Below are 14,679 nucleotides of genomic sequence, written 5' to 3' on the forward strand. Positions count from 1 at the left end.
AAGAGACATGGGTAGGGAGTTGGGAATAAGAAGCCAGGAGGAGGAAGGGGCCTAACAGAACCTTCAAACCATGGATATTAGTAAGAAAGAAAATCTTGCACACACTAAGACACATTAACAAATGAATTAAAAGAAAACAGTACAGTTTCCTCATTAATGTTCCTATGACTCCATTTTCAGAGACACAGGCTCTGTTCAACAGGGTTATTCTCCCCTTATTGCGGTGCAGTATTATTTATCATCCTCACTTAGCAAACGGAAAAGGGTGGAAGAACATCAAAAAAGGAAAAGGGACGGCAAAATGATTTTTCAATTCTTCAGGAAAATCTGGTGAATCATCTGATCCTTGTGGTCATGGTGGTTGGTGGCGGTTGCGTTTCAATTTTACTGTTTTTGGCACTGAAGGGCTTGGTATGGAATTGGGGGAGCTTGAGCTTGCTCCCCAAGGGGTCTCCATCTGCTCCAGTTACAATCCTGTGGCTCCCAAGGGCATCCCTGAACTGTGGCTCATGCAGGGAATCGACTGCATGGACTTGGGGAAGTCATGGCTGACCACCCGGCCGTTTTCTCCACTGCCGCCACCGCTGGTTCCTGCCCCACTGTTTCGCGGGAGTGTCGATGTCCGTATGGCTTCATTGATGGATTGCTGTGGGATCAAACAGAAACCCTTTTCAGGAGGACCGGGGGTTCTTCCCCAGGTCCTTGGCAGTGACTGGTAAGGAGAATGAGTCAAAGCTGGACTTAAAATCTCACTCCACTTCTCCTCCCCACCCAACCCCTTTCCTTATCTGGAATGCTAACCTTGGCTTCCCATGAACTCACAAAACAGCTGTGTGGCTCTGGACAAGTCTGATCTCATCTCTGGACCTCCTGTTCTCTCTTTGTAATGAGGTGTGTTAGACTGGGTGGTCACTAAGATCCTTTCTAGTTTTTATATTCTGTGATTTCTAAAGATAGAAGTATTCCATGGTAGTATTAATGGTAATAAATGTAGCAACATGATCAAGTGGAAAAGCTCTAGAAAGGGGTTTGGGAAACTTGGGATTTTAGTTCTGGTTCTGACATCAACTAGTTGTATGACCTTGTGCATATCTCCTTACCTCTCTAAACCTTTAAAATCTCCATGTTTGTAAAATGTGATAATCTATGCACCTGCAGACTTTTGTTAGCAAGAATGGTGCTACTGCGTGAAAAATGATTTGAAATGTTAAAAAAAAAAAAAGAAGTATGTTACTGCTGAGTTAAAATTTAAAACTACCTCTGATTTGATTTAGGAAAAATTCTTTCCTGCCTCTAGTAGTATGTGTTATGGGAATATAGGACTTGTTTGAATAATAGTAAAAATGTAATTGGAAAGAAGCATGTGCTAAAGAAAATGAGAATGCATTCCAAAGATCATTATCTGAAGGTCAGCTGCTTCCCAACAGCACATATAACCTGACTTCTAGACTGACACATCAGTTCATTGCTATTAAGCTTGTGATTTCCAAAATATTAGACTTCTAGATGTTAAAAGGACTCCGGTGATCCCCTAAGGGTCAGATGAGTGAGGTAGAATGTTCAAGACCACAACCTGGAATTAGAACCATATCTTATTAGATAAGAAGAAGGGTTCTGTTCTGAGTTCCTTTGGAGAAAGAAGCTTCATGACATGAAATCCAAACCTGTCTCTCTTCTTGTCACTTTTAATTTCCTATTAAGAGATACTCATAGAATTTTTGAGGTGGGGGTTGATTTCTTGGGAATCATATATAGGAGAATTGTCTATGAGTTGAGAGGTGTCTGAGACCAATTGTACCAATCCTTCAATTCTGTTCTCACCTCCTTCTTGAAGCCATCCTAGACTGTACCATCAAGTGTTTGCCCCCTTCAGCCTAGTACTCCTACATTACACATGCTTTTGTAATGGTTCTGCTTCAGGTATGTGGGTTTTCTCTTCTTTAAGAGAGCTGTCTGGAGGAGGGCAGGGTTCATTTTTCCCCCAGTCTATAGCTGTCTCCCATAGTGCCCAGCATGTAGTTAGATGCTGAATAGATATCCTTAAATTTGTCTAAAAAAAAAACAAAAACAAAATCCAACCACCTAGAGCCCTTCTCAACAAGTTTATGAATTTTCTTCTCTGCATATTTCCATGATCCTAGTGATCAGAGAAGTCAGTCACTCTCTGGTGGCCAGATAGACATAAACAGCAGTTTGACCTAATTTTTATTCTTTGTACTATACTATGCTGGAAGTATTATTACTAGCAATTCTGACAGTGTTTTTTTTTTAGAGTTCTTTCTTTTTAAAATCCCTGATTCAGACAGATTTGCCCCAAAGGATGCTCTACCCACACTGGTTCTGCCTCCTCCTCAAGCCTCCGGACTTGATTTATTTATATTCTGCCTTGATTGTCCTCCACTCAAGAGGAAATGTGCCCTGGATTGCATTCTTCTAAGTGAAGGCCAAATAAAAACTACTGTGATGCTCTATGGGTGAAATGTGAAAAGAAAACCCAAGGAATTAATGGTTACTTATTCTCACTTATGCTTATTTGTGTATATGGGAATGAGGAAACATTCTATGGATTAACTTTGGATGTTTATCTTTTATGATTTTTCTCTACCACATCCCTTTAATTAAAAAATAAAGTTTAAAGTTCACACAGATAATCCTGGGCTTTGTTTCTAAAAAAGTCTCACATATTCCCATAATATTCTATTGAAGTTGGTGATACTTGATGAATTTATCTTAAAGGAGAAGATTGGTGGCATAGTAAATATTGGTGCCTACCAAAGTCTGAGATAACTTAGCTAGGCATGTAGCTAAAACCCTCCATGTTCACACCACTCAGAAATGGTTTTCTTGGAAGTTAAGGGCTTCTCCAAGGTCAATAACTCCATAATCCTATTGACAGTGAGTGCTACCTGCTTACCGGCTTCTTTTCTAAGACACTTATGGGATCTCAGGAGAACAGATGAATGGAGTCAAAACTTTGGAGTGGAAAGCAATACTACAAATGACTAGATCATTAGTTCTCAAATTTGACTGCACAATGGAGTTATCTGGGGAGTTTTGGGGGGAAAAGCACTGATGCCTCAGATATACCCTCAAAGATGTTGACTTACTAGGTGTGATGCATGGCTTGGACATCTGGGCTTTTAAAAACTCCTCAGGTGATTCTAATGTGCAAGCAAGGTTGAAATACACACATCTAGTTTATATCCTTCACTTTATAGAGAAAGTGAGGACTTCGGACCAACTGACTTAAGGTTGTAGTTATCTGTCACCTAGTGTCAAAGTGGATGACCTTCTAACTGTACCCTCTGTAGCTAGGCTATCGTAAGCTGATGTCCTTCTTCCCCTTGCCTCTAGGAAATGAAGTTCTCCCTCGTCCATCCTTGACATACCAGCCATTCTTAAAGTTCATCCTTACAGTTGTTTTTGAAGCTGATACCCAGGGAGAAAAGTGTGAGTTAAAAGTCCAACCTCCAGCACCCCCAGGTTAACTCTTGAGAGACTCATTTCTCTAACAGTGTTTACATCCAAACTCACCAGCTACTTGCTTTTCTAAGAAAAGTCTTCCCAGACTCTGCACATCCTAGAACATCCTAATAAAAGCTCAAACCTCAGTGATGACCTCCTACTAGCATGTGTGCTAAGAGCCGGAGTGACTGCCTGCTGTGGAGGACACACCCCTGTGTTACCAAGTCTCTCAGCTGCTTGATAATTCTAGGCAAACATGTAAAGCTTCAGCTGCTGTGGCTTAAATACAGTTCATGTCAGTATTGCCACATACAATTGTTTTCCACAGGGAGAAATATGGGCAATAATACAGACCCTGGTTGTCTTTAATGTCAGTGAAGGACTCAGTTTTGGTCTGTTTCTCCAGGCAGAGGAAAGGGGATCTGAGACTTCAATCTGGAGCGTGTCTTAGGTTATGTATCTTTGCAACTATATGACCACTTAAATCTTACTCAAATAGTGTGGTTGTCAGAAATCCCTTTCTGAGTCCCCACCTCTCATGTGTTCTCTTCTTCCTGAAGTCTTCTTATGCTCTGGTGAGTGTGGACTTCTTCCTATTTCTGGGCATAAGTTCTAATCTTTGGGTGTCTCACACATGTGCATCCTTTGCAGGCAATGCTTTTCCCCTGGTTAATTCCTTCCATACTTCAAGTCTGCTAGATACCAGTTTCTCAGGGGAACCTCTCTGATCTGTCCCAGCCCTCATTCCCTCAACAGGACTTGACAGTCCAGCATTTTTCTTCAAACACTCACTGAACATGTAAGTATCTATTTACTTTCTGTCTTCCCATTACTTGTAGCTTCTTGAGAACAGAAGCTATGTCTGTTTTGTTCCTGAGTATGTCCCCAGTGCTGAGCAATGCCTCATACAGTGGTGCTCAGTATGACTTTGTGGAAGGAATGCCTCCAGGATGATTTCCCACTGTCCTGTGACACCTATTGTGTGTCTTGTTCCTATGACATATCAAAAAGGAAAGGGGTTCGACAACACACAAGCAATAGATTACTAATCATGGGTGGCCTCAACAACTACCTCAGGAAAACCTAAGGATAGGGCTGCATCTTAATTGTCTATGTACTGTGGCTGCCACTTGAGGACACACATCGTAGGTACTCAGAATGATCTTTTCCTGCATTGGAAGTCTAATTCCTGTTTTTCCAGCTCCTAGCTTGTGTGACCTTACTAGGACAAACTACTTAAGCTTCTTTGAATCCCTATTTCTTCATCTGAAGAATTGTAAGCACAGCACATTACAGGGTTAATGAAAATGTATATAAAGTACTTTGAACATGGAAGTTACTAAAAAGATGTCATCTTCCCTTCTTTTCTTCTTCTTTCCTTCTCTACCCCCTTCCTTTTCTTCTTATCTCTTCTTTGCACAGTGGGGAAAGGCTCTTTGACCATGGTTGAGAAATTGGGGGTTGGCCCTCAACTATGTTTAGGGGCTCAAGATCTTAAAAGTTGGCCAAACACAGTGATCAAGGAAAGGAACAGGAAGGAAGTTTCTCACCAACGGCCTGTGACACTGTTAACATGTCTGTAAAGAGCTAACTGCCTCTGGGGAAGGCTAATTACAGAATAATAAAGAAAACTATCAAGTTGTGAATGCATCTGAGAGGCAGGTTGATAGTGTTCTACTTTTCTCCTTTGGATAAGAGAGAAGTTGGTGGGGCTTCAGAACTGAAGGGCTGGGTTGATTAAGAAAGACAGTAAAAGTATCTTCTCTGCAGTTGGAAGATTAAAACATCTATTAGGAACCTTGATGAGTTGGGCAGAAGTTGTGTCGAACAATGGAATTAATTATAAAATATTGTGGTGAAAGATTCTGATGAATGAGTCTAAGAGATCCTGATGTTGGCTTCTGAGAAATTTGACATCTTTGTAAAGGAAAGGGTGCGAATGTCCCCCAACAAGTTATGGCATGACTCAGTGGCCTCTTCTAAGGATTCTTGTCTTAACCTGAATGTTGTGATTTCAGTGGTGAAAGCCAACTGTCTAGTTTTAAGAGGATCCCAGTCTTTAACCACCCTGGTACTGTTACCTGGCACTGACCATGATTATTGGGACATGGTAATCCCATGGGAAGGGTCAGAGGTCCAAGCAGTTCCTGCTTGATGGATGCCTGCTCTCATGTGATTTTATGAACACAAAAAGATGGGGCCAGAACCACCTTGGATGATGATGTTTGTGCTTCCAGCCTGGGTGGTTTTGATGGTCGTATTTGTTTACCCAAATAGCAGCTCTCCCCCATGCATCACTTCATCCTTCAAGAGTTTTTCTCTTCTGGGGACAATTCTACATAATTTTACTGATAATTATCCTATGTGTGTGGAATGTCCAAAGAGAAATTAGACATACTTCTTACCTTAAAGAACTCACAATCTATATAGCTCAAAAAACCTAGGACACATAAGTAGGGGCAGTAAAAGGAAAGTCTTAAAAAGACTGATTAAAGTCTTAAAAAGACTGATTAAAAAGGGCTGATCACTAATGGGAAAAATAATTATTATTATAAATAGTAGTTATCAGTGTGAGTATTGTTATTTATTGAGAGCTTATTATGACCCAGGAATTTTGACAATCCCTTTATGTCCATTTATCACACAATGCTCACAATAATTTTATGAGATATGTCCTACCACTAGCCCCATTCTATAGAAAATGAGGATCAGAGAGCTACTGGAGCTTGTCCCAGATGACACAGTTGGCAAATAGAGCAGGCAGAATCTATGCTCAGACAGTCTCTAGAGCCTGTGCTTTAGGCCACCACACTGCACTGTGCTCTCGGGGACCAGTGAGAAGGAGATCCTGCGATATGTAGCAGGCCAATCTTGAACCCTTGGTTTGGGTCATAGCTCACATGGAAGGTTTTGGGGTGTTATAAAGGTTGTAGTTCACCTAGCTTTTTTTCTGTTCTCCTCTGCCTCCAGAGTGGGATTTCCTCACTTTGGAGAATTTTTGGGCTTATGTTTGGGTGGAATAGGCAAAGAAATCTTTGTTTAGGTTCTAGGAGACCTTATTGTGCTTGTCAAGCTCTTTGGAGGTCTACCCTGGGTTTAAGGTCTGAGGCCCATGCTTTTGCCCTGCTTTGTCCTTTCTGAGAAGACCTGGTGTGGGTGAGCTGGTTAAGGGTAGGAATGAGGTGTTCCTAGGTCCGCTGGCTAAATACCATCATACTACCATCCCTTAATTGTTCCTTGTTATTGTATCTTGGTTACATTGCCTTTTAAATGGGTCCTATGGGCAGAAGATGGGGAGAGAGATTAGCCTGCATTAAGGCACATGGGTGGGAAGCACAAGGTGGGTGGCTAGAGTACGGAGTATGTAAGAGCAGATTGCTTGGGAGGGGAAAGTAGGCTGGAACCATGATGTGGAAATGCTGAATGCCAGGACAGAAGGTCTGAATGCCAGGACAGAAGGCCCTCCTCCTCCAACTCCCACTCTCTGTGTACAGAACTGAATACAGAGTTTCCAAACAGGGGAAGCAAATGTCCAGCAATGTCTTCTCCAAGAGCGACCCTGGAGATATGTGTAGGGCTGTTGCCCCAAGGCTGAGAGTGGCTAGGCAAGAGGCTATGGTCGTGATTCAACAGTGGGTATATACTGAGGTTATATAGGCTTCTCAGGGCACATTCTAGGGGAGCAAATCCTACCAATGAATCTTCTTAGTCTGGTCAAACCAACGTAACAGCCTAGGGTACATTGCTCAGTGACTGCATTTCCCTCCACTTTTGTTGGTCTGAATCCCACTTGTCCTTCCTCTTAATTTTTGCCTCTTCCTGGAAGCCTTCTCTAATTTATGCCTCCTCTGTATTCCTATAGGCCTTCATATCTATAAGTTGCTTCACTGAGTAATTTTGCTGTGCAATTTTTTGTTGTTGAAGGTTACAGATTGTATCTCCAACCTCTGTGTCTCATTATGGTATCTTGCTCATGGTGTTGCCTATATAATTAACACTTGCATAAATATTTTCTTATTGAAGCTAAATCATGAAATGTGAGGGGTCTTGAAGGTTATTTAATCCAAACTCCCTTTGAGTATTTGAACCTATATCCTCCCCCAGAGTTACTTGGCCTCTACTTGTATACCTCCAGTGATGGGAGGCTTGCTACTTATTGGGATAGTCCATTTCCTTTCCCAGTAGCTCTGAAAGAACATTAGATCTCACTGTGTTAACCTCTGTTCTCCATAGCTTTTAGTAATTAGTTCGTATTGTACACTTTGGGACCCCACAGAACTCGTCTATTTTTTTCCCACCTACAAAGTCTTCACGTTTTTATAGACAGCTCTCATATCCTCCACAATTCTCTTTTCCGGCTATTTGCCTTCAGCAAATAGGGTCATCTAGCTAACTTGCTGCTCTTTTGTGCATGATTCTCTTTGCCAAAGTCCATCTCACAGTAGAGTAACTAAGAAAAGACCTAACTCACCAAGCGTGGCAAGATTATCTATCTTACAGAGGGTAGACACCCTCTCCTGTATTTTGAGAACTACACTTCTGTTAATGAAAACTCAGAGAGAATCTACTTTTGCAGCAACCACTCTTGCCTCACATTGTGTTGACTGTCCACTTAAACTCCTAACTTTTAATCTCACCACCCCATCTCTGGCTGGTACAGTTGTTTCCCAGGCCTTATGTTGACCCTGACACATCCCATCTCCCTTCCTTTCTCATAGCTGTCTCCTTTCCCATCACCTTTCCCATCGGAGCTTTCTGGGCCCCTGCCCAGAGCTAACTTCAACCTTGTTTCACTCTCCACCCTTTCTAGCACAGACACTCCCAGGAAACCCAGCTGTATCACAAAATAGGGTAGGAAAAAGGCCTGGGAAGACGATGCCACCTTCATCCGCTTGGATTCGCTACGGGATTTGTAGCAGAACTCGATTAAGGCAACCAGCATGGCTAGTCCAAGTCCTCCAATCAGGATGTAGAACACGCCTGCCACATTGCTGAGGCTCAGAGCACTTGTCTTGTCCTAGGAAGGGGAGGAGGGAAGGGGGCAGGGGGAAGAGTAAAGTGAGCCAAAAGGCTAGAGACCAATCAAGCAACAGCATTTTTACACACATACACTCAACCCCATCACCCTTTTTAACATTCAAAATAGTCGGAGAGGCTTTTTATTCATTGATAGAGTGCTAAATATTCCTAGGAAAAAGGGGTGTGTGTGTGTGTGTGTGTGTGTGTGTGTGTGTGACAATATCCCAAAGCATCCCTGATTATATTTAATTTATAATTACGTTTCCCTCCCTTCACAATGCCTGTTCTGGGGCAAGAGGCACCACAAGAAATTCAGGCAGCTTCTACCAAAATCTGCATCCTTGAGCTTACCCTATTCTTTCAGAGAATGTGTGCCTCCCTTTCTAGTTCAGTTCCTGTCCCCCACCTCTCTGTTGTGCAAAGCATCAGCCTTGCTTATTGTTTATGTCTCTGAGTGTTTTTCTGAGTTGGCACTTAAAGTGAACTTTTCCCTAGATGTATGTTTAATTTCAATTTAATAAGAGAGTTATTGCACACGTAATAAAGACCAATCAATGTGTACTTTTAACTTACTTATCTGAGTCCCAATCTAGGGAAAAAAGAAAACAGTGGGGGGGGGGTCTTAGAATAGTAAAAAGGCACTTGGATAGAAAATGGCTCTATTAAATCCTAGTAATTATGTTTAATTGGTGTCATTTTTCTGTTGGAGGTGCTTGCTAAAAGACATCGTAGGCAGACTCAGGTAGCTGAATTTAGAAATCTCTGGTGCCTACAGTAAAAGATCTTATACTGGTTCTGGATGAACAAAGTCATGGAACACACTAATTCCCAGGGCTGGGGGATAAGTACCCATGTCCAGTAGTGGGTAGACAGAGCTCACTTTGTGGGGCCTGAGAAAGGCCATCAGTCTGGTGAGACTGTCCCTGCATTCTGTCACCTCCAGTCAGGTTCAAACTGTCGGACTGAGGAAACTGGGGACCAGTTTCCTTTGGAGACCAAAGGACTCCTTTGGAGACCAAAGGAAACTGGTGGTCAGGGTGAGAGTTATAGCTCAGAGAGAGGCTGAAAGTGCTCAGTCAAGATTTTGACACAGGCAAGTGAACGTCTTTAAATCTTCAAAGAATACTCATTCTTAGATGTCATGGTGGCTCTAACATCTTCGTTTATATTGTTTGCTCATGTACAACAAGTTTCTCATTGAATTAAAATGAAATGCACACTTCAGCTGGCACAGGTACACACCATGGTTGGTTAGTTGGTAACAATGGATAGGATATAGCTTTTATGTCTCTGTATGTATTCTTTTTCAGGTGGGGATGGAGGCAAGCCAAACAAAAGGTGAACTGTCTTGCCCTAGGGACTCCTTGGACATCTGCCTATTAAGATCTGGACATGTGGAAAGGAGTTTGCTATGGACTAAGTCAGTGGGCTCTGCCCTAGTTCCACTTGGTGCATTGTACAGGATTCAGCAGGGCTGAGCTTGGGGACTGCAGCTGGCAAATAGGAGCATGCCTTCCCTCCCCAGAAGCAGCACTAGCTAGCAGAGCTGTAGGATTATCTAAAGCACACCCCTTTGGTGGCTTCCTGTATTGCTAAAGCAGATGGCTCTTGAATATGGGTTACACTTGGCAAGGCATATTTTGGCTGTGGAAGCAGTGGAAATGATTCTTCCAAGAGGTAGAATGTCTCCTGCTCTGGTATAATAGCCTGATAAGGGATATGCCCAAAATGCTTGGTTCAAGAGTTGGCTAGACAAGTAAATCCCCACTTGGTGTGGTTTTTCAGAACACTCAAAATGTCTCCCTGTTTGTCATTCAGGAGGTCTGTAATTCTGTTTCAGAGACCAGGATTTATGGTCAGTAGAAGTTCCTATAAAACTCGTCTGTGTGGGGGGAAATTTTTTTTTTTTTTAAACCAAACCAACTTTTCTGTATAGACGGGGCTAAGGGTAAGGTGGGGAGGCATGTTAATGTGTCATCAGTTCACACCTTAAAAAAGAGTGGTTGACAGTGATGCTCAGAGGGAGTGGATGAGGAACAGGCCTGGGGGAAGGTGGTGCGCAGGAAGCTGGGAGGAAAGAAAGAAGTCCTGTTGGCTTCACATGCTAATCAGCCTTTCAACAGCTGAAGTGCACCTTGCCTCCTTGGTCACCAACACTTTGTGTTTTCTTCCTCATGGTCTTTTCAAGTTCACCTTGGTTGACGATTGTCTTCAAGGATAAGGGAGTAGTGGGCATCCTTTTTTTTTTTTTTTTTTTTTTTTTTTGGTCACTCTCTTCAAGAAACCCTAAGAGGGCATCTACCTCCTTGGCCATAGAGGGTGGGGTGTCTATTTCTGGTATACCTGGGAAGGAAGCAGGATGAGATCTTCATATGAAAGTAGGGATAAAGGGCATATTGTATGTAATGGCAGAAGAAGAAACATTCAGTGGCTGAGCACTTGACTATGTCTGGAGGTGGAGAGCATCTTTCACTTCTGAAGGAGGTCTCTGGCCTACAAAGACCGCAATGTGTGTTGGAGGACACATCCCATACAAACAGAGAGGGTAGCCACGTGGTATGGGGAGTTCCACCTCTTGCAGGACAGAGAGTGCCACTCATCCTCTTCTTATGTCAACACAGGGGGTGAGGGAAAGACTTCTGGAATCAAGGGGGCACCTGGGACCTTTCCCTACCTGTATTAGGAAGCAAACTTAGATGTAGCACGACTGTCTAATCTGGCATAATTTGATAGGGTGTGGAATGAAAGGCTGGTGTTGCTATTTTCTTAGCTCGCAAATTTGGGGAGTTTACATTTAGGCAAGGTTTTATGATCTCCCTTATGTGTACCATTTGCTTTTTGATCACACCAACTTTAGTTCTTTCAAAGGAGGCCCGAGGCCGCGGTCTTCTGTTCAGTTGCCTTTAATGACTCTCTTTGACTCACTCTGGGAATATGATGGGATATCCAGGAGCAGGGTTAAAAATCCACTTTTAATCAGACCAGAGCTCTGATTCCTCCATACAAGAGGATGTGTTTCTTCATGGGCTTATGTATGAACAGCTGTGTTCATGTTTCCTGGGAAAGCTACAAGCTTCCCAGATATGACCAGGGAGAGAGAAAAGCTAGAACCTGAGTCTTTTGAGCACCCTTCTGGGGGACTCCATTCTCCTCCCATCCCATAGCAGCTGTACTCCCAAAAGCCAGGCAGCTTGTTGGTGGGAGTGAAAAAGTCACAACTTGTCTTCTGCCAGGAGGGAGGGAAGAGAGTGACAGCACTGAGAAGAATGACAGGTGAAAAGAAAACCCAAAAAAATCCATCTTTCAGAATTGTTGGGCTTGTTGTCATGGTGATGAGCACCCCCCCTTCATCCATCCCCCTTAACCTGTTGTCTTGAATTGTCGCCTCCCTCATGTGGAAGGGAGAGGTTTTAATTTTCACATTTTTTCTTGCTCTTCCCACATAATGGGGGACTGTCCCAGACTCCCTCTGTGTTTCTGAGCCAACATCCCGTCCAAGAATATGGGGCTGGCTTAAGTCTTCATGAAGAGGTTTGAGCCAGGCCTGAGCAGGAGGGACTTGAAGCTTTTTTTTAATGGCTTAAGTAGAAAGTTCCAAGGAGAAGCCAAAGCCTTTGGCCATAGGACCATTCCCTTCCATAGAGACTGGTGGTGCCCATCATCCAAGGCCTGCTAAGTCTGGACCTTCAGGTTTCTCCAACTGCTTCTTACCTTCCTGTTAAGAGTGTGAACTCCTACAAAGCAAAGCCTCCAGCTCCTGCTCTTCTTTCCATTCCATAGGAATTCCACACATTTTCTGATGTCTGTACATTTGGACTTTTAGGGGCTGCCTTCAATTGTTTCACATGCTGAATGTGTGACCTGACTTGCCTTTCAGGGTCTAGAGAGAAGTCCAACCCATTTCCTACCTATTAGCCTTCCTGCTATAATAGGCTTTCACTTGTGCTTTTCCAGAACTTGGATTTTTAGCCCATGAGCCATTTTCCCGAGTGGTTGATTATTTCCTAGGAATAGAGACTCAGTAGTTGGCTAGGCTCACTTACTAGCTAGGACCAAAGTGAGGAAGCTACGGGGAGGTGGATTTGATTCAACTAAGGAAGATCTTTTGATTCAGTAGAGCTGTCCAAATGTGGAATGTTTTGCCATGGATGGTGGTGAGTACGCCAAACATAGATGCATTCAGGAAAAAACTGATGGGGTCATCTAAGGGATTCGAGCACTAGATAGTTAGATGAAGTGACCTTTGACACTCACCCCAACCCCAAGAGATTTGGGGCATCTGAGGAGTTCCTAGAGGGCCTGAGATCATTGAGCCTCTTATAAATTCTCCCTAGAGACTAACTTCTTTAGGGGATGCAAAAAAGGAACTCACGTTAATTGGCAACTTCTGCTGTTTCCATTTCCAATCTAGGCCAGTTCCCCAGCCTGCATATTTTCCCCAAGAGCAACACAGGATGAGAATCGGCCCATTGTACTAATAATTGGCAAGGCAAATGCTGTGAAAGTAAGGGTTGTGGGGGCGGCTCTTGTCAGCAGTGTGTGCTCAGGGACTGGCTGCTGTACAATGCACCACAGAACATCCTGACTTGAAACAAAACTGCAGCAGAGAACTCAAGGAGATGGTATGGGTCTTGGAGGGGAACCCAGCTAGCTGAAGCTGAGGCCTCTTCTATAGTGGGGGGTATTTTCCAAAACATAGGCATTAGTCTGGAATAAAGTGGGCATCCCTGTAGGAGGCCTTCACTGTGAGCAGAATATCTGTGTGGAATATGCATTGGAGAGCTGAGGTCTTGTGTGTCAAAAGAAAATGGATCCTGCTGTCCCCCGAGGTGCTCCTGGCTTGTGGACCCAAAGCAAGAGTTTTAATGGAAGAATCTTTGTTTGTGTCTAGTCCCTTCTCCTAGGGCAGTGGTGGGAGACCTAGGATGTGTGGTTTAGGGGCACTGGGGAGGACCTAAAGTGTTTCCACATTCAATCTGTGATCTAGGTCATTGCTGTACGTTGACCATGTCATCTTGGAACACACATAACTCCTAGGAGATTCACCCTGAAGTCACTGGTTCTCTCTAGGCCACTGTCTGTTCTGCCTTACAGAGGCTGGGAACCCTGACCCTGAACAGGATTCTAGCTGGAGCCAGAAGCCTCCAGGGTTTGTGGGGGATGAATGACTTCCACATCTCTTTGTCTCAAGGATATATCCCCCACCCGTGTCTTTCTTACAATGCCTCTTGGGGGTGTCTTTAGTGCAGGAGCCTATAGAGTGTAGGTTGAGGAAGTGAGTGGAGCAGAGCATCACTGTATGATTCCCAGGTCTTTCCAGGTGACCAGTGCTCTTTATGTGAGGGGGCATGGATAGGAGCTTGCACACAGTGCAAGGACAGAGCTGGCAGTTTGTATCTTTTGCCTTCTAGGCCTTGCTGAGGGTAAGCATGGGAAGGTGAGTACATCCAAAGTGGATGGATTTACCCTACTGGTGGTGGGGCAGTGTGGCATAGTGGGAAGAGGTGTGGCTGGCGGGCAAGGAACCTAAGCTGACTTCTTCCCCAGGTTTGTCGCTGAGTCACTGGGCAATCGGGGAGTCACTAAGTGAGTGTTGTCCACCTCTGGTTGGTATGGGAGATGGCATTAGACGATACACAGAACTAAGTGACACTGACCACAAAGTAAGGATATTATTCTCTTTGAATCTTTCTGACTAAGCCAATAAGAAAGTCCCAGTTTGGTGCTGTTCAGCTTAATACTTTTCTATCATTTGCTCCTTTCCCTTTTCAAGACAGATCGGACTTCAGTTGCACCAGTAAGTGTAATAAAATTTGTTGTTGTTGTCGTCATCATATTTATTTTTGTGATTGTCTTTTATTTTTTGCAAGAAATGTTGATTTTCTATTTATGATAGTACTGCTGCTACTTTTTATATGAACCAAATTAAAATAGTAACAAAGGTAGTAGATTTAAAGAAACATACAAAGTTAATAATAACACAGGTGGTATGTGAATGCTTGAAGTTTTGGCAAGGCGGCATTAAATCCTCTCTAGGTTCTCTTCCAGCTCCAAAGCCTGTGATTTGTGATAGAGGAAATGCCTTTGGACTGTGAGACTATTTTCCTTAAACCTATCTCAAATTCACACTTGAACCTGGATGGAGAGCCCCACTTGGGGAGCAATGGTCTTTGAATCTGCAAGCCAAATGGCATC

At 43.3% G+C, this 14,679-nt stretch overlaps 1 protein-coding gene across 4 annotated transcripts in view; it reads right to left on the minus strand.

Annotated features, from left to right (window-relative positions):
- Positions 1 to 466: 466 nt before the first annotated feature.
- Positions 467 to 14,679, minus strand: part of GRIA1 (glutamate ionotropic receptor AMPA type subunit 1) — a 299,786-nt gene continuing 285,573 nt past the window's right edge. For all 4 annotated transcript variants that reach the window (XM_047860502.1, XM_047860492.1, XM_047860474.1 and 1 more), the window contains 2 exons: positions 8,348 to 8,482; positions 467 to 667 (listed from right to left, as the gene is read on the minus strand). In XM_047860502.1, coding sequence (XP_047716458.1) covers positions 467 to 667; positions 8,348 to 8,482 — 336 coding nt within the window. The remainder of the gene's footprint in view (positions 668 to 8,347; positions 8,483 to 14,679) is intronic.

Source organism: Prionailurus viverrinus, chromosome A1, assembly GCF_022837055.1.
Source record: "Prionailurus viverrinus isolate Anna chromosome A1, UM_Priviv_1.0, whole genome shotgun sequence".
In the NCBI taxonomy this organism is placed as follows: domain Eukaryota; kingdom Metazoa; phylum Chordata; class Mammalia; order Carnivora; family Felidae; genus Prionailurus; species Prionailurus viverrinus.